This window comes from Trichomycterus rosablanca, chromosome 4 (assembly GCF_030014385.1).
Source record: "Trichomycterus rosablanca isolate fTriRos1 chromosome 4, fTriRos1.hap1, whole genome shotgun sequence".
NCBI classification, from domain to species: Eukaryota; Metazoa; Chordata; class Actinopteri; order Siluriformes; family Trichomycteridae; genus Trichomycterus; species Trichomycterus rosablanca.
The window spans coordinates 44640798-44668398 of record NC_085991.1 but is presented as its reverse complement, the minus strand read 5'-3'; the positions used below and the strand labels follow the sequence as shown (position 1 = coordinate 44668398).

At 35.4% G+C, this 27601-nt stretch overlaps 1 protein-coding gene across 6 annotated transcripts; it reads left to right on the top strand.

Annotated features, from left to right (window-relative positions):
• Nucleotides 1–344: 344 nt before the first annotated feature.
• LOC134312432 (Fc receptor-like protein 3) lies at nucleotides 345–26519 on the top strand. 6 transcript variants are annotated; one of them, XM_062994377.1, is made up of 14 exons: nucleotides 345–369; nucleotides 10851–10886; nucleotides 11411–11683; nucleotides 12895–13167; nucleotides 17556–17870; nucleotides 19618–19896; nucleotides 20365–20610; nucleotides 20692–20802; nucleotides 23407–23499; nucleotides 23656–23706; nucleotides 23838–23909; nucleotides 24710–24793; nucleotides 24981–25033; nucleotides 26048–26519. In XM_062994377.1, the coding sequence occupies exons 1-13, from the start codon at nucleotides 363–365 to the stop codon at nucleotides 25028–25030; spliced, it is 1890 nt and encodes a 629-aa protein (XP_062850447.1). In that variant the 5' UTR covers nucleotides 345–362; the 3' UTR covers nucleotides 25031–25033; nucleotides 26048–26519. The 6 variants fall into 6 exon arrangements, with proteins under 6 accessions (XP_062850447.1, XP_062850451.1, XP_062850449.1 ...); XM_062994381.1 differs by lacking the exon at nucleotides 345–369 and adding an exon at nucleotides 7172–7217; XM_062994376.1 differs by lacking the exons at nucleotides 345–369; nucleotides 10851–10886 and having other exon boundaries at nucleotides 10946–11683.
• Nucleotides 26520–27601: the final 1082 nt, after the last annotated feature.

The following is a 27601-nucleotide window of genomic DNA, read 5'->3' as shown; positions in this document are numbered from 1 at the left end:
CTCAACAGGGGTTTTTGGTCTGTTGGTCCTGGATGCTGTAAAGTTGAAAAAGCGTTTTACAAATAAATGTGATAAATCTGAATTGAATCACTATGGTGAGATTACGTTTGTCTTTCGCTCTCATCTTCTCTTCTTGCAAAATGTTTTTTAGGAAGAGGAAGAAACAAAGTCTGATTATACAAAAGGAAAGTTTAAATACATCTCTATCTCTCTCTCTCTCTCTCTCTCTCTCTGTCACTAGTTTTCTCTCACATGCTATGAGAACAGGAAATGTTGGAGCTTTATCGCACACTATCGCTTTGTCATTCAGTCATTCAGTCAGTGATCAGTGGGGCAGGATGCAGATCAGTCCACTCTCTCTGATGTTCTGTGAGTACATGTTCTCTCTAGATCTTCATTAGAGTGATTAGTGGGTATAAAGTTCTGCTTCTAGTCTGAATGAATAAGTGATGAAGTTTTTTTGTGTAATTACAACACTGTACCTCAGTGTGTGTGTGTGTGTGTGTGTGTGTAAAGATGGCTGAAAGACTCATGCTAAAACTTAATCACATAAAAATGGCCCAATCCAGCACAGTCTTGTAGCAGTTACTGTAGGTACCACACAGCACCAGGGTCCTAGTGTCACTGTTGTTGCTTTCTGAAAGAAGTTTGGTATGTTCTCTGTGTCTGTGTTCTTCAACATTTTATAAATATGTAGGAGTGTTGGTAACTAAACTAGGTGTTTGTGTGGTGGTGTTGGATGTTTGTGTTTATTTTTCTGTAGCTTAGCGTATATTAAGTGATATGCAGCACATGTTTTGAAAATCTTATTGTGCAAGAATACTGATCTGTTGGTAATTATTGATTTTTAACTAATAAAAGTAACTATATAACAACTATTGCTATAACAAAAAGTTATTATTATTAAACAATATGTTGAGGAATCTTAAATACTGTTTCTGTGATCAATTATATAATCATATTAAACAGTAATGAATTCTATGGTCACAGTTTTAGTAATCTTAACAAAAATGTCTGTATCTCAGGTGACATGTTGCCCAAATAGGGGTAAAAGAAACCCAATCACTGCACAATCAGCAAAATTAACACACCAGCCTAAATAATCTATTATTTTATATCCGGGTCCTTTCTGTGTGGAATTTGCATGTTCTCCCCACGTCTGCATGGGTTTCATACGCGAGCTCTGGTTTCCTCCCACAATCCAAAGACATGCAGGTTAATTGGAGACACTGAATTGCCCTATAGGTAAATGGGTGTGTTTGTGCCTGTGTTTGTCCTGTGATGGACTGGCGCCCTGTCCAGGGTGTTACTGTGTACCTTGAACCCATTGAAAAGATGGGATAGGCTCCAGCACCCCCGCGACCCTTACTGGATAAGTGGTTAAGACAGTGAGTGAATGAGTGAGTGAACTGTTTAGGTTCAAGCCAATTTTTTTAAATTACATTGTGTTGTTTGAGCTTTAAAGTCTTGAAAATAGCAAGTGTTTTTCTTCTCCATTAAAGGGTTAATTTGGTTAAGATCAGAGTGATTTATTTATTATTTGAGCCACAGGACACTAAATTTCTGGAGGACAAATATTTAACCACTGGTTGTTACTCTATGTAATGTACCTTTAGTGCATATATTCACTTCACATTTACACACATAATATATTTATATTAATAACAATCACTAATGTATAAACAGTGTTTTCCGTATCAACATTTCATATCCATTACAATAATTGTATAAAACGGTTGAATATTGCTCCCACACTGAATAATTAAAAATTAAATGAAATAAATTGATCAAATACAGAAGAAGAAGTCTCTGTACACTTAGTTGAAGATCTTAAATACACACATCCTTCCTAAATTTACAAGAACAGTTGAGGTTTTAACACACACTACAGGTCAGTGAGTCACAAGATGGAGCTTAGTCCACTTCCTCTAACACTTTCATTATTGAGCAGTCTGGCTGTCCTGTGTGGTGCTTTTATTGTGTTGTTTGCTTTTCTTGACTCCTTAATTTCTTTACCTGAAAACTGGTCAAAGTTTAAAGTTAAAGGTGTATTAAATGAGCTCAGAGGAGAGGGGAGGAAAGAGACTATCAGTGGTTCTTTCTATGCGAGATCTTTAAACTCTAGTATATGATAATCAGATCCTTTGACTTTTTGCACTTTTTGTGTTGTGGATTTGACTTGAGTGTAAGTGTCATTTTCACCCATTATTGATAAAATGAAAACATGGTTTTAGAGAGTTTAGTTATTTTAATCTCCTGATGGTGAATCCACTACCGCTTACACAACTACCAGTCTGATCTAGGAGAGCCGGATCACCACACATACTCTTCAGCACATCCAATCTGTATGTTTCTGTAATGTGTCCAGCTGGGCTTGGTTGCAGAATCTTGCTTTATCTGCTAGTTATGACTGGAAAAGGGGCCAAGGAGGTGCTGACGATTTACTGGTCAGTTTCTCTTAAAAATAAGGATCATCTGAGCCTCATGAGCATTAATTTACTCTAGGTGGGAGTTTTTCTATATGTCATGGATTCTTTCTCAAAGATTTGCCAGCTCCTCTGTCTGGTAATCTGCCTTTTTATGGAACTGTACCAGATACCTGTTAGGATTCTGGGCTTTGGGAACTTACCCAATGTTGCATTTTTTTATTTTATTTGGGCATCACAGAGGGACCGCTGCCCCAAGCAACAAGACCCAGTCTCACAGTAATCATGCCTGTGTGTGGCTAGTGAAACTGTTAAAAGTAATTGTTAATAAAATCATAAAACTGGGGACTATGTGAATATAAACCTTTAGCTTTTCAGGACCTCTCAGGACCTGATGGGTATATTGAGCACATGTTTGAAGTGGTGTTCTAAGTAAGATTTTGGCTGGTGCCCCTTGCATCATTCATTCATCAATCATTGTGTTGATACACTCAGACACTTAATAGTTTTATGTCTTTAAGACTATTTTTTTAAACAAAAAACTATTTAAATACAAGCGACACGTTTAATACAAGATTAAACAAATTAAAAATACAATAAATATAATATATAATATGAATAATGTATTACACAAAATACCATATTAATACTACTACTCAGTGTCAGGGCTCCTGCAGAAAATCCCGTCCTTCTACTCTTCACTACTGGATGTTATAATGTCAGTTGCTGTATCTAGTTTTTCTAATAATTAAATACTGCATTAATAACATCATGTCTTTACCATAGTATATTTAAACTAGCAAGCTAGGGTTAGGGTTTTGACCCATCTTTTGGGCTAACTGATTTCATCCATTTTTCACTCATCGTCTTTCCTTCTCCTTCCACTCCTGAAATCTGTAAACATGAATGTCATGCCCTACAAAATCTTCCAGTTGGTCAGCTTTACTTTATTTTCCTCTAGATTTAAACATTTAAGATTTATCTAGGCATATCTAAATCTGTCTTGCTGACATCACAAATGTGAACAAATATTCTCTCTGGATCTTAATGATTAGTCTGTATAAGTTTTCATATACAGTCTGAATGAGTTTTTATGTGAGATAAGAACATTGTCTGTATTTCAGTAGCACTGCCACACAACCATATAGGACAATAAATAAACCCCCATTATTAACAGCTGGTTAATAATGTTAATGTTTGTTCTTTTCTTTAAACAAATTGTGGCCAATAGTCTAAAAGAGTATTTTTAAATAGACCACATCACTTATCTAGATGTTGTTTTGCATACTTTGGTTGATTAAAAGTTTGCTGCTGATTATGTTTCTACAGTGGTGCTTGAAAGTTTGTGAACCCTTTAGAATTTTCTATATTTCTGCATAAATATGACCATAAATATTTCAGCAAGACAGATTTAGATATGCCTAGATAAATCTTAAATGTTTAAATCTAGAGGAAAATAAAGTAAAGCTGACCAACTGGAAGATTTTGTAGGGCATGACATTCATGTTTACAGATTTCAGGAGTGGAAGGAGAAGGAAAGACGATGAGTGAAAAATGGATGAAATCAGTTAGCCCAAAAGATGGGTCAAAACCCTAACCCTAGCTAGCTAGTTTAAATATACTAAAATCTATGGTAAAGATATTATGTTATTAATGCAGTATTTAATTATTATCATCAGATTTTCACACAAGTCCTAAAAGTAGATAAAAAGAACCCAGTTAAACAAATGAGACAAAAATATTGTACTTGGTCATTTATTTATTGAGGAAAATGATCCAATATTACATATTTGTGAGTGGCAAAAGTATGTGAACCTTTGCTTTCAGTATCTGGTGTGACCCCCCTTTGCAGCAATAACTGCAACTAAACGTTTCAGGTTGATCAGTCCTGCACACCGGCTTGAAGGAATTTTAGCCCATTCCTCTGTACAGAACAGCTTCAACTCTGGGATGTTGGTGGGTTTCCTCACATTAACTGCTCGCTTCAGAATCTTCCACAACATTTCGATTGGATTAAGGTCAGGACTTTGACTTGGTCATTCCAAAACATTAACTTTATTCTTCTTTAACCATTCTTTGTAGAACGACTTGTGTGCTTAGGGTCGTTGTCTGGCTGCATGACCCACCTTCTCTTGAGATTCAGTTCATGGACAGATGTCCTGACATTTTCCTTAAGAATTCTCTGATATAATTCAGAATTAATTGTTCCATCAATGATGGCAAGCCGTCCTGGCCCAGATGCAGCAAAACAGGCCCAAACCATGATGCTACCACCACCATGTTTCACAGATGGGATAAGGTTCTTATGCTGGAATGCAGTGTTTTCCTTTCTCCAAACATAACGCTTTTCATTTAAATCAAAAAGTTTTATTTTGGTCTCATCCGTCCACAAAACATTCTTCCAATAGCGTTCTGGCTTGTCCACGTGATCTGTAGCAAACTGCAGATGAGCAGCAACGTTCTTTTTGGAGAGCAGTGGCTTTCTCCTTGCAACCCTGCCATGCACACCATTGTTGTTCAGTGTTCTCCTGATGGTGGACTCATGAACATTAACATTAGCCAATGTGAGAGAGGCCTTCAGTTGCTTAGAAGTTACCCTGGGGTCCTTTGTGACCTCGCCGACTATTACATGCCTTGCTCTTGGAGTGATATTTGTTGGTCGACCACTCCTGGGGAGGGTAACAGTGGTCTTGAATTTCCTCCATTTGTACACAATCTGTCTGACTGTGGATTGGTGGAGTCCAAACTCTTTAGAGATGGTTTTGTAACCTTTTCCAGCCTGATGAGCATCAACAACTCTTTTTCTGAGATCCTCAGAAATCTCCTTTGTTCGTGCCATGATACACTTCCACAAACATGTGTTGTGAAGAGTAGACTTTGATAGATCCCTGTTCTTTAAATAAAACAGGGTGCCCACTCACACCTGATTGTCATTTCATTGATTGAAACCACCTGACTCTAATTTCACCTTCATATTAACTGCGAATCCTAGAGGTTCACATACTTTTGCCACTCACAAATATGTAATATTGGATCATTTTCCTGAATAAATAAATGACCAAGTATAATATTTTTGTCTCATTTGTTTAACTGGGTTCTCTTTGTCTACTTTTAGGACTTGTGTGAAAATCTGATGATGTTTTAGGTCATATTTATGCAGAAATATAGAAAATTCTAAAGGGTTCACAAACTTTCAAGCACCACTGTATGCAGTTTGGACTGTGCAAGCAACACCACATAGTGTCACAATGCACCACCACCCCTGTGTCAGTTAAACCTTCCTGCTGGGTTTATTTTTGGTATACTGAATGAGGTTTTTGCTTTGCCCTTCCTGGTCTTTAAGATCTTGCCTTGACTAACAGTTCAGGGTGTATTTTTGCTCATCATACACAAACTCTGAACCAGCCCAGATTGTTAAAATATGAATATACTTAATATAATTATGTAAACATATTGTATTGTTCTTTTCAAAATGTTAGGATGCAATTTGCCAATTTTCTACAGTCTTGGCATTACAGTTTAATTTACCTTTGCTAAGTCAGGGCTAATTTAGCAATGAACCTGAGGTGGATTTATGCACTAAAAGTGGTTGAAATCTTCTCTCTGTTTGATGAAGGTAATTCAGTTACAGTTACTATACATATAACATGTAAAATAGTTATAGTATGATCAAACAGACCCTGCACATGAGGAAGTGAAAGATCTAAAAGCAGAGACAAGTTGGCCTGCTGTGGTTTAGCTTCTATTCTTATTGGCTTCTGCAGTAAAACATGATGATGTACAAATGTGGAGATGTGGGGTAACTGACCACTGCTACTTATTCCTACAACTCATTATACTGAGCCAAAAGCAAACATGTTCACACATCAGTTTGTGCTTAATTCTACATGTAATGAATATGTGAGCCTGAATTTTGATAGTGAATATACAGCAGTTGCTGATTTACTGTCATTTCTGCTCATTTTTTATCACATACACATCACCATCTTATGCTGCTTTAGATAGTGATTACTTGTGGTCATTATTAACAAAAAGATTAACAAATAAGATTGTATTTGCTCATGCTTTTATATTCAGTGTGCACTGAGATGGAGGTAAGGTAAAAACATTCAGGTCTATTTTCTAACATTATTACTAACCTTAAATTGCCCCAATCCCATTTTTGGAATGTGTTGAAATATCTTGTTTATACTGTCTGCAATGAAATAAAATGTAACAAACACTGCATTTTTTATTTAGTATTTTCTATACTGTCCAAACTTGAAATGAAAAAAAACTTTTGAAATGTTATCTTCTAAGTTTCAAAGGATTTATGGTGGGTTGTGGGAGGATTTTTAGGTATAAAATATTCCAGTAATGTGATAAAGGAGAAAGAGATCGACTCTGCAGTACAAGTTTAAGATGTTTAGTAATATGTAGGTTGGGAATTTACAGATGGATGTTGACTTTATCCTGTCGTTCATGACACCACTGTTAATTATTTTTACAGTCTGTACAGGGACATCGGGAAATACTGAAATATTAGAAAATAATGTTAGCAACATAGGGTGCACACATGCCAGTAAAACTTGCTTATCAATTTTGGCTGTGGTACAGCTATACAAGCAACCTTTGGACCTTGTGATATTTTTGTGGCTGGACTTGAGATGTGTTAAATACTGGATCATTTAACATTAGGGCTGTCATGCGACTAAAATTTTTAATCGAGATTAATCGCGATTAAAGAACCACATTAATCGCAAACTAATAACCAGAGGTGGAAAGTAACGAGTTACATTCACTTGCGTTACTGTAAGTGAGTAGTTTTTTTGTGTACTTGTACTTTTTAAAGTAGATTTTACAACCAGTAATTTTACTTTTACTTAAGTATGTTTTGTATTAAGAATTGTAATTTGCTACATTTTAAATAACATCCGTTACTGAGTAAAAAAAAAAACGTTAAAAAAAATTGCGTCTTGGAAACTGCTGCAGTGAATTCTGCGATGGAAAATTAACTGGTGCTAAAATAAAGGAGCTGTAATCTAGGTATAGAGTAGGGAGGGAAGGGTGATTTTTAAAAGTTTAACGTGTTTGGAGTTTTATTATTTGATAACATAGTCTGATGTCAAAGAATGGCAAAGTTTTGTCTTAAATCTTGAAGGTTTTCTTTGGGTCATTTAGTGAAAGTCACAACACCTGTAACCTTGACTTGTTTTGAGTTATGAGATTTGCAGTATGACTGTTGTTTGGTATTTGTTGGTGATGAAAAGAAGGCTGGTCTATATAATCCACAATTAATGCCAATTTCAGTGGTTATACAGTTTGAACAAGTTTTATGTCTGTACTAAAATGACACATTACACATCCCTAAATGTTTTAAATGTTGTATCAACATGTTTTTTTTCTATTGTATATTAATTAAAAACAACTATTGTGAGATATATCCACTTGTCCTGTTTGCATTACACAGGAGAGACCCCCCCCCCCCTCCACACACACACACACACACACACTGCTGTTAAAAAAGTAACTTAGTAACGTTTACTCTAAGGATATTTAAAATATTTTACTTTTTATTTGAGTAGATTTTAAGACTAGTAATTTTACTCATACTTAAGTAAAAAATTATTAAAGTAATAGTACTTTTACTTGAGTACAATATTTTAGTACTCTTTCCACCTCTGCTAATAACTAAGCACAATTTGAACATTTTTATTGCAAGAACATGTTTACCAATAAAAACATTCATAAAATTTATAAATCTAAATTATTTTTAGGAAGCCAGCCAATGCCTATATAGAATTGTTAACAGCTACCCATCTTTCAGCCAATTATTTAAAATGAGTCTGTTCACATTATCTTACAAAAGTGAGGATCTTTTCCTGTTCGTAACCCTGCCACTGAAAACAGGTGCTCATAATATGAACCATTTCTAGATGCAACACCAGTGGTGTAACTAGAAGCTCATGGGCCCCAGTACAAAAAAAAATTTTTGGGCCCCCTCAACAAATTACATATGCTGATAGCTGATCACAATGAATTAAAAGTACTAACTCAGAAGTTACACTTCAAGTTCAAAATCCTGCCTCTGGTATTTTTAATGCACAGTTTTAGTTATGTCATTGGCCCTGGTGCACCCCCCCCCCCCCCCCCCCACCCCCCCGCCCCGTAGTTACGCCTCTGTCCTGTCGACGCACATCGTTAACTATGCTAAATTTTTTATACAGTCTATTGTGATCCATTTTACAGCAGTGTTTGTAATGTTTAGTGTAAAGTTAATGCGCTTTCCATCCAAATTCATCTGGGCTCATTTTTCTGTAACACGTATCCGTGCGCGCAGATGTACGGTGGCCGAGAAGTGCAAAACAAATTTACATTTCAGAAAACAAAATTACAAAAAAACAAAAACAACATTTACAAGTGCTTGGGTACCCAGTGTTTGTAAATTTGTTTTGGCATATGTAAAAGTGTTTCAGCACTTGTAAATTTGTTTTCGGCATATGTAATTTTGTTTTCTAAAATGTAAATTTGTTTTGCACTTCCCGGCCGCACATTTCTGACGGAAAAGGTAGGGACAATAACACCGGAAGTGCGTGTTGCTTACCTGCTGTCAATCAAACTGTTTCTCAGCTGTAAAGTGAACGGAGTTTGTGATGTGACGATAAACAAGGTTTTTGTCTAGTTTGTGAAAATCATTTTATCCAGTTGACGCGCTATTGTTTTTCTTGTGGAAAGTTATTAGATTGTTTGTGTAGACGTTTAGACGTGGCGTGTGCATCTCTATTTACCGTCCGCTCTTCTAAACATCTAAGGAATTCCCACAAGAACAACAAAAGCGAAATAATGAAAGTAATTAACACAAAATGGACAAAACATTGTTTATTAGGGACGGAACATTTGATACCGAGGCTTTAAATCTTGTTTCACTTTTGTAACAGTGGACTCAGTGTATCGGAGCTTATATTAAAGCAGCATGTGCGGGACTGATGAAGCTTTGGTGCTGTGTTTTATCTCACTCACTATATAAGAGACAATCAAACCAGGGTTACCCACCGTCCTGTAAAATACAGAATCCTTCTTTATTTGGAGACTAAACGCCGCGTTCTGTATTGAACTGATACAGGACGCTTTGTTCTGTATTTTTATCAATTATTAGATACAGTTATTAGTTATTAAATCAGAAATGTGCGGCCGAGAAGTGCAAAACAAATTTACATTTTAGAAAACAAAATTACATATGCCGAAAACAAATTTACAAGTGCTGAAACACTTTTACATATGCCAAAACATATTTACAAACACTGGGTACCCAAGCACTTGTAAATTTGTTTTTGCTTTCATTGTAAATGTTGTTTTTGTTTTTTTGTAATTTTGTTTTCTGAAATGTAAATTTGTTTTGCACTTCTCGGCCACCGTACAGATGCCTGATGAGACAAATCCGTGCTCTGACCAAAGATTATATTAAAGCGTCAATTAATAACTGTAATTTTGTCTAGTGATGATTTCTCACGCTTTTTGAAAATTATTATTTAAAATACCCGATATTTCACAATATGTAGCAGCAGCTCGAGTAATTTGTAACTCACGAGACCTGTTGTGCCCGTGTTATCAGTATAAACACAATGTTGCTGTGTTAAGCAGCACAAATTACCACAGAGACACACATTTACGCGGCACAAACACAGCAAAATAAAAATAGTTTGATTAAATGTTTTAATCTTGATAAAATTTAAAAAAAATTTTATCACACTAAAATTTTTTACGCGTTAATCGCATTAATTAACACAATTAACGACAGCCCTATTTAACATATATCCAGTAAAGTGTTTTTGTCCCAGTCAGTAAGCTTCAACTGGTCACCACTGTACTTCTTTGTTGATGTTGTTTGACATGAGAGAGTACATATAAAATAACAAAATGTGGATCAAGTTTATCTTCAAGTCACTGCTTCAAAGTCTGTGGTCACCAATGTTTGATTCTCCTCATGATGCACCATAATTTTTAATAGGAGACAGATCTGGACTGCAGGCAGGCCAGTCAAGCAGACACACACTTTGTCTATGAATTATGCTGTCTCATAATATGTTTCACTAGAATCCCAATACATGCCTCTCAGTGGTACATTCTCACATATGCAAGTCACCCATGCTGTGGACAGTGATGCACCAGATGATGGCTTTTGAACTATTTGCTAGTAACAGTGTGGATGTTTTTTTTTCATCTTTGGCATTAAAAACATGTTTTTTTTTCTAAAAACATGCTGAAATGTGGACTCCTCCCACCAGCTTTGAATATTTTAAAATTATCTGTATTATTTAGGTGGTGTAATGTATTTTCTTTTTGCTGACTTGTCAAATTTACTAAATCATTTAATCTAAACTCAAAACCTAAAACTTGTTATGGTCAGTGTGTGTCTTACATAATTTTCTCTGTTTTCTCTCTTAGTGCTGATTTTACTTGTCCAAGTACAAAAATCTGAAGGTAATGTTTAAAGATTACTCTTAATGTTGTGTACAGGATTAATTATATTGAAGTAATGTGTGTTGATTATGATGCAGAATTCGAGCTTTGTACAGCTGCTGTGTTTTTAATGAACTTTTACAGAGGTGCTAATGCTGGTTCCTACTGTTCAGCCTGTTGTATCACAAATAATCTTGTGGAAGGTCATCTTGAAGAGGGGGTCGGAAGAAAAAACATGGTTTTGAATGTCCAAAAAGATCATGGTTAGGTGTCCACATACTTCTAAGCATATAGTTAAGGCACTACCTAATTCACGGCCGTGAAATGAGCATTTTCCTGTGTAATATGTAATTTGCTGTGAAATTCAAAATTTAAGGGTCATGATTAGCGATTTAACATTTTTCATTTGCGTAGCGTTCAAGTGCCTCACATTTACTGGTTAATTTTCACTTTAAGTCCTAGCAGTCCTACAGCAATTGGTTTGTGTTAAGTTTATAACATGTGTAACTGGTTTGTGATCACATTTATTTGGTGTAACTGTACAGAGATACCAAAAGCTGTTCTGAAACTGCAGCCTGGTGGACAAATATTCAGTGGAGAAAAAGTCACTCTCACATGTGAAATACAAGACACAAACAAGGACTGGATGTACAACTGGTTTAAAAATGATGACGAACTTTTCTCTGCTGGTGAGAACAGAGAATATTTATTCACTGCTACAGAGCAGGACAGTGGTAGTAGCTACACCTGCAGTGGACAGAGTAAAATTCACTCCCAGAACTCAGAGATCAGTAATACTGTTACACTGACTGTATCAGGTGAGTGTGTTCATCTCTTCTACACACACATATTCACTTCAGCATCACATCACTACTTTCATCACAGACCATGATCATTATTTTAAAATGTAGCGAGTAGATTTGACATAATCACACAGTTATTTTGTCCAGTAATGATTCCAGACACAGTGGTACACTAGTTATGGAGATCAGAGGGTTTATCCACACACATAGATGTATTAATGTCAAAACATTGGGAATCTTCTAGAACAAAGTTAGCACTATTTCTAATTAAGCAAGCTTTATATTGCTATGGTCTTTGTGATCTAGAACACCCCAGTTCGAATCTCGGCTCTGCTACCAGTCAGAGGGCACAATTGGCAGTGCCTGCAACAGACACAAATTGTCCACCGTGTCTTCTGGGTGGGGAAATGACTGGACTAAGTAGGTGGGGTTTTCAAACGCTGTGCAAACACCCTGGTTAGCAGACCTGTGCAGAAAGTGGATGAGACTCATGTGCCACCAATGCATAAAGAAGGGGTCTGCTAGGACTGTGCATGCGTTGGAGGGCGTGTGAGCAGCAATATACCCTCCTCTGATGCAATTGGGATCCACAGCAGCGGAAGACGCTAAATTGGGAGACAATGCGAGAAAATGCATAAATAATAATAATTTTTTTTTTTTTTTGGAGCAGTTGTATTAATCCAAGATATTTAATCTTTTATCGGAACATCCACATTTAATTTGTTAATATACATCCATTCCTGCATCTCAGGCCTGCAACACATTCCAAAAAAGTGTATCAAAAAAAGCGTATCCAGAAAGGCGTAAGCAATAATGTGATTTCAAACATGTGATGTAAACAGGTGATTGTTATCATGATTTGGAACAAAAGCAGTATTAAGCACTACAGAGTTTTATTCACAAATGGCATAATTTAAAATAATAAAGAATAAAGAAGTTAACCATGTCCGTCAAGTTTTTTTGGCTCAGAGGCATCTAGGATGGACCATCACACAGTGGAAACTTGTATTGTGATCAGATGAATCAATATTACTGGTATCAGTATTTTTCGAAGAAAAGGATGCCATGTGCTCTGGACCAAAGACGTAAAGGACCATCCAGACTGTTAACAGCTAAGTCCAAAAGCCAGGGTCTGCCATGGCAGTTCTGACCTGTCCCCAATAGAGAATTTTTGAACAAAAAATGTGACGTCAAAGAAAACTCTGATATCTTTAATTTTTTAACAGCAAAACCCAAACCAACTGTGACTGGAGTACCTCTGAGCTTCATCTACACTGGAGACGTTGTTACTCTAAACTGTGAGCTGCAGGTGCAGCAGTCTACTGAATGGACATTTAACTGGTGCAGAATAACTGGGAATTCTCTGGAACTTGCAACTCCAAACACCAACCCACTCAGTGTGCCGACCACTAATGCAGGAGAAACAGAGTACCAGTGTATAGCACACAAGGGAAACTACGACTCAGAGTTCAGTGATAGAAACACAATTACAGTTAAAGGTACGACATGTTTTCTACTTTTTCTTACAGCTAAACAGTTAGAAGTGCAATAAAGAAACAACAATTCAGTTTAATGTTGTTGTTTTATATTAATGTTAAATGATTAAATGATTTGTAATAAGTAATTAAACCCAAACCCCTAAGAACTCATGCATTTTTGCATCTTTTTTCAATCTTATATTGCTGCTATTATTGTTTGTATGTTTTATGTCTGTGTTGTCGTGTGTAGTTTTTCTTGTTGCTGTTGTTTTTTACTTTTTTATAAGATTCATTTTTTGTAGTTTCTGTATTTTATTTAAGTATAAAACATTTTCGGCAACTTTTACTTTTACATTTGCCATATGCAAATCCGTCACTCGTTCTCGTTGTACAAAATAAAACCACAAGAAATTTGGTAGCTAAATGATGTAAAACAGTCATGTCCAAAGTTCAGCCCGTGGGCCAATCACCGCTCGAAGTCAGATTTTATACAGCCCGCGCCTTCTGTTTTAAAATTCATTATTTATTGCCCGCCAGCACAATCAAACAGAATAAATTAAACATACAAATTCAACATGCAATTTCTTCTTTTACCTTATGGTGGCAGCACCACTGTGTAACTGTTACTGAGTGGTTACAGAGTTCTCACGTAAACTGTCTGGCTGTATAAAATTTGCTCTGGTCTTTCCGCTTTTGACATTTTGCCATAATCGAAAAGGAAATGTTGCTATTCTCTTTTCCCTTCAGCATGGACCCAGATGATGCTCCACCTTACCTGCAGCTGGAGCTGATTGAGCTACAGTGTGACATAGAATGGCGCAACCGACATCAGTAACTCTCTCGTGCATTTTTACCGGAAACTTTTGCAAAAAAAATGCTGATTTGTTTGGCTCCACATATTTGTGTGAGCAGATTTTCTTTGGTATGAACTTAAACAAGAACCGCTTTAGATCATTATTAAGTGACCTCCACCTATGTGAAATTTTACGAGTGTCAACCAATGCTCTCGAACCTGTTCTGTGTACTAAAATTCAGATCTCAGTATTAGCTTTCACATTCGTGTCAATAAATTACGTTTCTTAATTATTACAATTTCACAGTGTTTTAAATTGTACGTTAGATCGGTGGTTAAGCACATTAATGCGCAAATGCAAACAAAAGTTATCTAAAATTAATCGAAGTGAAAGTTTCTTTGTATTGGATTTAAGTGACTTATGTTTATCCAAAGATATGGAAATATTGGCATTTCAGAACAGAAACCTCAAGAAATTAACAAATTAAAGCTGCAGCATCATAGTTTTTTATTTCTTATAATTAGCATCAAGATTGTTTAGATATCTAGCTATCATTTAAAATTATATTTGAACCAAAGATTTAATGTTTCACTAAATTTTATTGGAATTAATTTAGAGCAAAACTCATGAGGACACGTCCATCATCTTCAAAAACTCACCTGCCTACAAATATTTCTACCTTCTGATTTACATCGGCAGAGGAAAGATTCATGGTATTGAGGAAAATGCACGTCTTCAACCCTTTAATGGTCTCAGGAAGAAAATAATGTATAATGAATATAAATATTTCTTTGTTTTTACTAGTTTTCAACTTTTCATGGATGATTTTTCAGCTGCAGCTTCAAGTTGACATATCAATTAGAATTGTAGTTTTCTTACAATAACAGTGTCATCTATTAATATTTTACGTTTAACACGTCAACCAGGGAGTAGATACGGTCCAAACAAGATTATTTAAATACAGCTTATTTTTGGTAGAAAATTATGGCAGACCATTAAAGTGCTAAAAGTGCCACACATTTTGTTAAACTGTCTTGAGTTTTGCTTCAAATTAATTCTACCAGAATTCAGTGGTTATATATCTATATCTATGACTTGAATGTTCAACCCAAATTAGAACAAAATAATAATAAGTTTTATTTATATAATACAATAATACATTTTATTTATATAGCGCTTTCCAGGATACTCAAAGACGCTTTACATTTTACATAAAAAGCAAGTAATCATAAAAACAATACAAAACCGTACAAATTGTAGTACAAAATTCACCACATTAATCAGCATCAAGATAATTAATTAAAAGATACTAGGAGGAAGAAGAGAAAACAGCATTAAAACATTTCATTAAAACATATAAGCTAGAATATGAGAGGTATAGATAGAAGTGGGAGGAGAGTAGAAAAACAAACAGCAATAAAACATACACTAAAACATATCAAAAAGAATAAAAAATGTATAAATAAAAAAAAAACATTGTTACATGTTAAATGCAGCTCTAAACAGGTGGATTTTGAAAAGTGACTTAAAAGTGGACAGATCAGCACAGTCTTGCATGTGTTTAGGGAGAGAGATCTCTGTGATGAGTGGGGAGATAACTGGAAAACAACCCTTAACAAGTTTTGATGGAGCAGGATCCAAAGCACAAGTGGAGCTTCACATTCCTGTCATGATCTCAGATATAAATATAAAAATAAATAAAAAAACATATCAAAAAGAATAGAAAATGTATAAATAAAAACAATAACATTGTTACAAGTTAAATGCAGCTCTAAACAGGTGGGTTTTGAGAAGTGACTTAAAAGTGGACATATCATTAAAATCACACAGTATAGAAAATGCAAATAAATAGGATGCAGTGTTTCTTACATTTACACCGACTCACACAATTACACTTTATTTCATCTTATAAGAACCCAAAATATTTCATGTTTTGTATGGTCAACTTCATTTCAAGTTGGAACAAAGCAATTTAGGGCTAGTAATGGGGTAAAAAAAAACTAAATAATGACATGATTTTAAACAGGTAATGCCAACAGGTGATTGTAATCTGTAATCATGATTTGGCACAAATCATGTTCAGAGTGAAGGAAGAAAATGTATTTTATTTTTTAAATTCTTATATTGTGAAGACCTCACTTTTCTGTAGGTGTAGGGTCGGCTCCATTGTTCAGGTGGTTTACTGGCTTAAAAGAACAATTTTCATATTTTTCAAAATGCTGATCGCTTGTGTTTTTATTAACAGCATTTACTTCTACTTCTACTTTTAATACTTAAGTACATTTAATATTAAAAATTACTTTTGATACTTAAGTACATTAAACATTAGATACTTCAAGACTCAAGTAATATTCTAGACTTTTACTTCTATCAAATTACATTTCTGGTAAAATACTTGTTACTCAAGTATGGCTTTCAGGTACTTTATACACCACTGGATTTTATTATATATATTTAATTAAATACTTTAACCCTTGTGTGCTGTTGACAATGACTTTACTGACTTGTTTTTGGTGTCCCAGAGACCCCTGTGTTGTGTGGTTAAAATAAAATTACATTAATTTGCATTACATTCAATTAAAAATTAACCAAATTTAAACTAAAAGTTATAATTAGGAAAAACAATAAACAAGCAACTGGAGTTCTTCATTATTCAGTCAAGTCTGTGATAAAGTCTAATCATTAAAACAGTTCAGTTGACATAAAGAGATTAAACTTCATTGCACTGCTTAACTAAGGGCAAAATTAGGGTTTAAAGTTTTTAGGTGTATTTTATGACCAAATCTGCAGGGTCTAAAATATACTTAATAAAATGATTGATTTGTTGTAAACAATTTGTTCTATAATGTAAATGAATTGTGTGGCATGGCCTCCAAAGTTCCTGTTAGTGATCAATTATATTTAACTTAAGCTGGTGACTTTGGTGCTATTTAACTGAACCAAAGCATTACAATGGAAAAATGTAGGAAACATCTGCACAAACATTTCTCCTTTAATAAAAAGAACATTAAACATTTAGAACAATCAGAGGTAAATCCAGAGCTTTTCCATAGTTAAGCATCCTTTACATTATGTGCTGTACAAGAAACAAGCCAATTTTTCTGTGTTTTTTTTTTTTTTTTTTTTTTTTTTTGTCTCTGTGACCAGTAACAGGCTTTACTAGAACCATTAGGAGTTTATTTTGAAGCAGGAGCTTCTTTCTTGCACAGCAGGAACTAAACCTATCTGGACAGTGCCACCTGTGTTTCAGCAACTTCTAAATAATATCAGAACTGTTTTGGTGGTTCTTGGATTACATTTGATCATCCAGACAAGTTTTAGCCTGACACTTGGTTGGATAAACGCTAAAAGAATTACTGGCCTTTATGTAACATGTACAGGAAGATTTTTGGAATATATTGGACAGTGATACCACTGTCATATTATCATTAATAAATGTTGCCCTGTATTTGAAGTTTAAGTTAGCATGGGAAGTTAGCACTTCAGCATTATACACTGATCTGTAGATTTATACTGACTGTATCAGGTGAGTGATTGTTTAGATTTTTATTGCAAAAAGGTTTATATTGAGAAAATAAATCACAAATATGATATTTTGTATTTCCTGTGTAACAGACCGACCACAGCCGGTACTGAATGTATCTGTACAGAACTGGCTGACTGAAGGAGACTCAGTGACTCTAAGCTGTGAGGTTCGAGGCTCCACTACAGGCTGGATATTCAGCTGGTACAAAGTGATTCAATACAGAGGAGGCTTCATTAGAAGAGAAGACTTAGTTCTCCTCTCAAACACTAGCAGAGGAGCTGGAGGCTCGTACACTCTCAGTCCTGCTGTTCTCAATCACACAGGGGTTTATGTATGTAGAGCAGAGAGAGGAGAACCAGCCTATCACACACAGTACAGCCAACCACAACCACTGTGGATCACTGGTAAGAAAATCTAACAATAAAAGAGCTCAGTTGAAGTGTAGCACACTTATTTTTCAAAAGTTTGTGGACACCTGTTTTATTTATTGAGTTTAGCTGTTTTAGCCACGACCATTGCTAACATGTAGAAATCAATTATATAAAATAAATCGTATGCCTTTTAACATTGTGGCAACAGTTTGTGGAAGGCCTTGTCCTGTTCCTGTGTAATTGTGTCCCTGTGTACAGAGCAAGGTTCAGACATTATCTTTGGTTCAATGTTGCAGTGAAAGAACTTTAGTCGCTCTGATCTCAGAATGAATTTGAACATTAATTGCAAAACAGGACTTCACATTAATGTCTGGACTCATAAATGCTCTTTTGACTAAATAAGCACAAATTCCTACAGACACACTCCAAAATGTTGTGCAAATCCCTTCCTGAAGAGTGGAGTCTGTATTAGCCACTGAGAGGATCGGTACCTACATTTTCTTGTCTATGATTTAAAAATAGATTTCTAACAGGCTCTAACAGTTCAAGTGTCCACAAACTTTTGGTTGGCTGGTGTATGTGCATTTTAATTAAAATCAGAGTTTTTATTTAATTATTAATATGTACACTCATCATTCACTTCATTAGGAACCTGCCTTGAATGTGAGTTAATTTTTTGAGCTACACCTACTGCATAGATGCACTGTGTGGGTATACACTGATCACTCATAGCATTAAAACCACCTACTTCTTTTTACACTCACTGTCCATTTTATCAACAGCACTGTTGTGTCTGAGCCAATCATACCAGCACAACACACACTAACACACCACCACCATGTCAGTGCCACTGCAGTGCTGAGAATGATCCACCACCTAAATAATACCTACTCTGTGGTGGTCCTGTGTGGGTCCTGACCATTGAAAAAAAGCATGAAAGGGGGCTAACAAAGCATGCAGAGAAACAGACGGACTACATTCAGTAATTGTAGAACTACAAAGTGCCTCTATATGGTAAGTGGAGCTGATAAAATGGACAGTGAGTGTAGAAACAAGGAGGTGGTTTTAATGTTATGGCTGATCATTTACTGACTGTAGTCTGTCTATTGCTCTGTACCATCCATCAGTGGAAATGGATCCCCACAGACCAGATGTTCTTTGAGTGTTTGACTGTTCTCAGCACTGCAATGAAACAAACAATGTAGTGACATGTAAGTGTGTGTTGTACTGATATAAATGTATCAAGTGCAGCAGTGTTGTTGGGATTTTTAAACACTTCATTGTAAATACAGCTAGAAAAGTTAACACAAACCAAAAATATAAAACCAACAGCATCATGGGATCAAGTGTCCATTGATGAAAGATTAAAGGAGGATTAACATGAACTGTGCCTCTAAATGAACCCTAAGAAGTCTTAATATATTATGCGTTCCAAATAAGAACGGTCCACCATCCAAATAATATACAGCTTGTGGGTCCCTATAGGGGTCTATTATGATCAATGTATGACAATTATTTGTACATGTATTTTAATTTTTTATATATTTTTGCACCCCCAAAGTGAATAAATATGGTAGGTGTAGCTTATGAAATCACCAATGAATGTATGATTAAGGTGAGTATATAACTACAGCTTTGGTACTAACTGCAGAATTTGTTGTATTATGTATTTTTATATTTAATATCCAGAGCTGAGAATGTAAAATATTTCTAGCACTTTTACATGATTCTCATTTCTGTTTTCTGCTTTATCAAAGTAGTTTTTATTTTTGTGTTTAAGGTGAATCTGGTCCAGTGTCTCTGATCATCAGTCCCAACAGAACTCAACACTTTTTTTCTCACTCCCTCTCACTGAGCTGTAAAGGTCAGAGAGACTCTACTGGATGGAGAGTGAGACGATACAGAGAGAGTAAAGAAGTGTCAGATTGTTTATCAGATTGGGAATCAACTCCTGGATCTACATGCAGCATCAGCTTTCTCTATTTATTCCACACTGGAGTGTACTGGTGTCAGTCTGAATCTGGAGGCAGCAGTAATCCTGTCAACATCACAGTGCACTGTGAGTCTGTATGTGGTGTGTTTATTGCCAAGCACAAAGTAAATGCTTAATCAGAGAATATTAACAGCAGAGAAAACTATTTAAGATTGTTCCTGGTTTATGCTCATATTAAACATGTGTGATCTTAATACAGCATCACTAATGCACAGTTGTGGTTTTTCTTAAAGTAAATTTAATATTTGAGTCTGACACCCCAATTTAAAGTCACATATTAATCTAATATCTCTTTTCTTAAATACCTGTACTGTATAATTACTGTAAGAAGGCAAACACAAAGAATGAAGAAAAAACTTCAATTCAAATCAAGATTTAATTTTTAATATACACTTATTAAATGACCTCTTTTTTGGTATTATTAAATGTAAATGTTCTTTACACACACAAAGTAAATCAGGGTCATAGTGTAATATCACTGTCTGTTTGTTCTAATTAAAATGATGTAATTGCTGTACATTTTCTCTGTTCTAGATGGTGATGTGATCCTGGAGAGTCCTGTCCATCCTGTGACTGAGGGACATTCTCTGACCTTACACTGTTTATATCGCTACACAAATCACAAAACCCACCAAGCTGATTTCTATAAAGATGGTTTAGTCCTCAAGAACCAGACAGAAAAGATGATCATCCACAGTGTATCAAAGTCAGATGAGGGTTTCTATCACTGTAAACACCCAGAGGAAGGAGAGTCACCAAAAAGCTGGATCTTAGTACGAGGTAAAAATCAATTTTATTGTTAAATAGAACAGTTTTAATGTGCAGTGATTTATTTACATTCACATCTCTTGATTTTTCCAGGCTCAGGTTCTGGATCCAGTGGTTTAATTATAGGAATTGCTGTGGGACTGAGTTTGTTCTCGTTGTTCATCATCTTAATGATTCTGCTGTGCTGCTACAAAACCAAGAAAGGTCTGATAATGGATTAAGCTACATTTTTAGGGCTGTCAAACGATTAAATTTTTTAATCGTGATTAATCTCAGAATTTCACATAGTTAATCGCGATTAATCGCATTAAAAAAAAAAAATCTGTGTAAATGTTATAGAAAACAAGGATTTTTAAGTGAAATGTTACCATTAAAATGGTGAACACATTTTATGCTAAATGTACTCATGTTAAAAACTGCTGGGACAAGAGAAAACTGTAAGGGAGTTTTATTCACTCACATACTAGGCAGTAATACTATCCAGCAGAGACCCTTGACTTCGTATAAATGTCAGATTGTAGGATAGAATTTCTCCATCAGCAAACATTGTAGATCAGCGGTGCTTTAGGTGGGATAAGGCATAGTTATTGTAACAGACTTTTTTGTGGTTGTACTGTGACAATGGTTTGATGGACGTTTCTACACGAAGTGAGTGTGTTTTGACCCTTTGGGGCTTCCATAGTTCATGTAATAGCATGCTTGGCTAACGCGATGACTCTCGGTACAGTAACAGAAGAAGCTAATAAAAGTGTTCTGCTTCCGACAACTTGTGAATATACCGTGTATTTACTGTATTTCTTTATTAAGCGAGTGCATCACTACAACGCTCGGTTACATTATGTTAACAAACCGCAAATGAAACAAACGGTGGCAAATCCGCCCCACACAACGCTGTCTTAATGAGAGATGCCGTGCACGGTCAAGTCTCAACGTGAACTACGGATGACTCGCAGGGCCAAATAGAATTTGCGTTAACGGCACTATTTTTTAAAATCGCGTTAAATTGAGATCGCGTTAATGCGTTATTATCGCGTTAACTTTGACAGCCCTATAAATTTTATATAAAATAATCAAAACTTTTTTTACATACAAAGAATAAAACATATTATACACTATATGGACAAAAGTATTGGGACAAGTCTTCTAATTTTCAAAGTAATTGTTTCAGCCATGACAATAGCTAACAGTTGTAATAAATCAGTTATATAAAGGAAATTATATGAGTCTAACTTTGCAGCAAAAGTTTAGGAACAGCCCTTTCCTGTTCCAGCATGACTGTACCCCTGTGCACAAAGCAAGTTCTATAAAGACATGAAGAAAAGCACAGCTTAAAGAAACTCCAGAGTCCTGAACAGAGCCACTAACAGCTTTGGCATAAACTGTAACAGCAATTAAGGCTTTCTTGGCTAACTTCAGTGCCCAGCAATACAAATGCTCCTTTGACTGAATGGGCACATATTCCAGCAGATATCCATCAAAGTCTTGTGAGAAGCCTTCTAAGAGGAGTGTACAAGCTCACATAGAGGTCGCTCTAATGTTAATACTATTTGTACGTAAAATGGGATGTCCAACAAGCTCAGGTGTCCAAATACTTTTGGCCATAAGGTGTAATTTGAATGACATGACTATTAGTACATTACCAAATAACATGGATTACTTAACTATTAAGTATTGCTGGAAATCCTATGTTTTAGTCATCTAGTTGTAGTATCATTAAAAACATTTATGGGTGATTCTTCAATTGCGGGCTCTTTTTACCATCTTAACTTTTGAAAAATAAAATTAGTAATAATTTAGTTTTAATTATGTCAAGATAATGCTTACACGAAGTGGCATAGCAAAATGTCATTATGTGTTGGTAATGATGTGTTGCGGTAATGACAATTTGTACTTTTTTTAAGAAAAAAACTAGCTAGGCCATGGATTTGCTAAAGCTAGTCAACAGCTAGTAGGCTACAAGATGCACTTTAAATACATATAAATAATGTGTAAATTTCTTTTTTTTTGGTAAAATACTGCCATATTGATGTAAATGGTAATGACGCTGAATAAATATACTCTATGATCAGGAGGAATACATGATTAAATTACTCACATTTCCAGACATTAAAATGTTAATCTTCTCTTTTTAAGTTATTATAAAACTCATATTGTGATTTTTATAATGAATTGATCATTTTTTAGCGTTTTATTAGAGCAGAGAAGTTTTAAAGTCTGGGTTGGGGACAAGGACAAAGTAGCAAAATATTGATGTTTAAATAATCATAAAAAATGGAAATCATAATTATTTTGGTATGTAATTTTTTTAGTGACGCAATGAACGATCTTTTTAATACCTAAAATATTTGTTTTGTAATAAAATATTTTTAACACAAATGTATAACCTAGGGACGTAAAAGTTCCCCCAATTGAAGAATCACCCTTATATACTGTACCTTGTGCATCAACTTACAGATGAACATAAATATAAGCCAACTATTAAGTCACTTTACTGATTAATGGTAGTTTGTAAGGTTTTATGATTGCAAATCAAATTAATCAAAATATGATAAGGTCTGATCCCTAACCACATACAGTAACATTGCACTAATAATATATCATATTTGTTTGTCATTTATTCCTTTCATTTTCATTTTTTACCACAGCACAGTTTTCACTGGCTTATTATTGTGATGCTTCACATATACAAAGTGTTTCAGATTCATTTATACTCTGGTCCTGTTCCTTGGTCCCCTTGTTTACAAATATTCATTTATTTTGTACCAAGTAAACCAAGTTTTTGACTGAAGATAAAATCTGGTTCTGCAGGAAAGCAGCAGAACACCAGTGAGAGATCAGACCAAACCCAAAGCCAGTCCAGAGATGAGGACTCTCAGGCAGGATACACACCACTTCAAGCTGGTCTGAAAATGACTTACTTATAAGTATAATTTAATGCAAAACTGTGTTCTTCATAATATGCTAAATAAATGCTTTAGTTTATTCACATAAATTCAATCCATTCGTTCCACTAGCACAACTGGCTTTGTGTGTTAATCTTTAATCTGTTTTCTGTAGGAACTGAACATGTTTATGACGATGTGAAGCCAAAGCCTAACAATGACACAGGTAACTTTATTTACAATATTTACAATATTTACAACCTCTAGGAGACTTAAATGTACATGCACATCAACTCTATACAGTAAATTGCAGAAATCTCTTATTATAGTTATTAACACACTCCACTCTGTGATCAGAAAATGCAGCAGCTGGACCCAGCAATGCCATTTACTCACAGGTCATCAAGAAAAACAAAAAAACAAATAAAGGTAAACAGCACGTATGGATTTTTTTCACCCGCACTTTGACGAGTGCGCATGCAAATCAGCACTGTGTACGGAGAGACACACCCTGATCAATGCACTTTTTTTCCTCGCCATCAGACAGCCAGCAGAGGTCATAATTGCATTAGTCATGAGAGAGAGACCCTATCCGGCTTTAATCCCGCCTCTATATAAGGCCAACAACAGGCCAATCGTTGTTCATGTGGCCGCTCAGCCGGCAGGCAGAGCTGAGACTCGATACGATGTATTCAAGATCCCAGCTCTGGTGTTCAGCGTGTGTTTTACCGCTGCACCACCTGAGCGGCCTACCTGTTTTCCATATAAATATGGTGACACCTTAAACTTAAAACCTTTTTTGCTCACACCACTGTGTGTCAGTGCAGAGTTGATATAGAATGCTTCTACTCTCTGCCCTGATCTTTGTAGGGTTTATTCTCAGCTCTGGTTTGAGCTTTGTGTGACTCTGTGGCCAAGAGCTGTGAGCTATCTAGCTTACGCTAACTCACTAGCTTCATAAACTTGTACCAAACTCCTGCCTAAATGTACTACCACTGTTTCCAAAAGAATGTGTTTAAATTTGTGTTTGAAATATATTTTATTTATTGTTATGTGCCCCCTTAAGCCCATAACAGCCTTCACTCTTTTGGAAAAGTCTTTAACAAGTCTTGTAGAGTGTAGAGTGTCGGACTCTAGCCTAAAGACTCGTGACTTGACTCGGACTCTAGCCTAAAGACTCGTGACTCGACTCGTATTTAGTGACTTGTGAACATCTCTGGCTATTACAGATGTGGATGCTGGACCCAGTGACCTAACTTACATCGAGCTTGATCTGAAACCAAATAAAAAAGCAAAAGCAAAGAAAAAAGAAGGTAAAACTAAATTTGAAAATGAACTGCTGTTAAAACTCACTGTGTAATATATCATGGAGAACATGATTTCTGATTTCTTTGTCTAATTGCCTGTTTTACATTATTATAATAATTCATAAATCATGTAAGGGTCTTATGAATGTTATTCTAGAAGTTAATTCTTTTTTTTTTTTTATATTTTGTAAAGATAAGGACAATGAGGATGAAACTGTGTACTCAATGCTGAAGACCAACTAAGAGGTAAGAATAATGACAAAGCTCAGAGTAATAGTTAGGATCCAAAAGCAACTTTAAGATTAATCAAATTACGAATGTCAACTAATGGTCACCAGTAAACTGAAGCTAAAATAAATAAATAAATACACCGATCAGCCATAACATTAAAACCACCTCCCTGTTTCTACACACACTGTCCATTTTATCAGCTCCACTTACCATATAGAAGCACTTTGTAGTTCTACAATTACTGATCTGTTTCTCTGTATGCTTTGTTAGTCCCCTTTCATGCTGTTGGTCAGGACTCTCACAGGGCCACTACAGAGTAGATATTATTTGGGTGGTGGATCATTCTCAGCACTGCAGTGACACTGACATGGTGGTGGTGTGTTAGTGTGTTTTGTGCTGGTATGAGTGGATAAGACACGGCAGCGCTGATGAAGTTTTAAACACCTCACTGTCACTGCAGGACTGAGAAAAGTCAACAAACCAAAAATATCCAGCCTAGCAATAGATGAGCGATCGTCTCTGACTGGGCGTCTCTTAGACAGGTAGGAGTGTCTAACAGAGTGGACAGTGAGTGGACACGGTATTTAAAAACTCCATCAGCATTGCTGTGTCTGATCCACTCATACCAGCACAACACACACTAACACACCACCACCATGTCAGTGTCACTGCAGTGCTGAGAATGATCTACCACCTAAATAATACCTACTCTGTGGTGATCCTGACCATTGAAGAACAGGGTAAAAGGGGGCTAAAAATTATGTAGAGAAACAGATGGACTACAGTCAGTAATTGTAGAACTTCAAAGTGCTTCTGTATGGTACGTGGAACTGATAAAATGGACAGTGAGTGTAGAAACAAGGAGGTGGTTTTAATGTTATGGCTGATCAGTGTATGTCATTGTTAAAGCTGTACTTCTTTTGGGTTTGAGGAAATTAGAGACTCATTTTGGGGAAACTGGAGAGACACAATTTGTAGAAGAACATTTTGTAATCTTATTTTTGTATTTATCTTGCTTGTTGTTTAAAGCACTGGACAAGAGAATCAAATCTTGATAGAAGACACAAGAAAGACTTATTCATTTTTTCTCTTTTGTTTTTGTTTGTTGTTTTTCCTGCTAAAAGCTTCTTTTCTTCTTTATTATTTACTCTCAAAAATATTTAAAATGTAACTGATATTTGTTTACCTTGATACTGCTGTTATAATGTGGTAATACTTTATAATGCTGTTATTATAGCTAAAAGCTGCTGTTAACTTGCAATCAGACTACCAGGTCTCTCCTGTGTAGATGTTTTTAAAAGTTTAAAACATACTGTATTAAAAACAGTCTCTTTAATTTTTAATGCTTCATTACTTTTATTTGTATATAAGGAGATTCTAAATTAAGAGATGAATGTCATATTTTTCTACCAGTTAAAGGGCTCAGAACAGTGCTGCCCCCTTTTACCTAATTAACCCTTTCTAACTAATAACATACATAAACATTACTCAAAAACCTTTCTGAATGTTGTACAACGTTGTATTTTATCATGAATACTGTATTTTATGCTTCATTGTTAGTTTTATTATCTCCTGAGAACAGTTTAACTATTACAGTACAATGACGGACTTAACTTTTTATTTTTTGTTGTATTAACAAAAAAGTGTAGTTAAAAAAATGATTTAAATATATTTCAAATATTTGTCAAATATAAAAAAAAAAATGTTGAAATACTTTCCTGATTTTATTTCTGTTTGACCTGTGTGACTGTATAGCTACAGTATGAAACTCTTGTATATTTAGGGATTTAGTGATGACCTCTCTGGCAGAAATAAATGACTGCAACCAAAACCCATTTGTAACATCAGCTGTGGCATGAGCTGTAGCAGTGCCTAAAAAAGTAATCAGTCCCCAACCCTCATTTGAGATGTTTCAACTTGACTATAAACTGAGTAAAGAGCAAAAACAAAATTACATCTGAAATCTATACAATCCACATAACACCAGTGCACTTTAAAATAGTTTTAATTCAGGTAATGTCAGGTCAATTAGGGTGTGGTTAACAACAAGTCTGAGGTCTCATCACAGATGTTTAATTAAGTTAAAATCAGGACTCTGACTGAGCCACTGTAAACTGGTTTTATTTTGCACTTTTGTTGTAAGCAGGGATTAAAAATTAATCCAAACCCAACTAAAAGCTCAGACTGGGTCAAATCAGAATAGTAAAAAAACATTTGGACACCCAGTGGCGTAACTAGGAGCTCATGGGCCCCAGTGCAAATAAAAATTTGCCCCTCCCCCAACAAATGTCATTTATATATATATATATATATATATACTAGGGCTGTCGAAGTTAACACGATAATAACGCATTAACGCAATCTCAATTTAACGCGATTAAGATAAATAGTGCCATTAACGCAAATTCTAGTTCATGTTGAGACTTGACTGGTAGAACAAACGTTTTAATGTCGGACATGCCACCGTTTTTCATTTGCGGTTTGTTAACAAAATGTAAAAGAGCGTCGTAGCATCTGCACTTGCATAATAAAGAAATAAATACACGCTATATTCACAAGTTGTCGGGAGCAGAACACTTTATT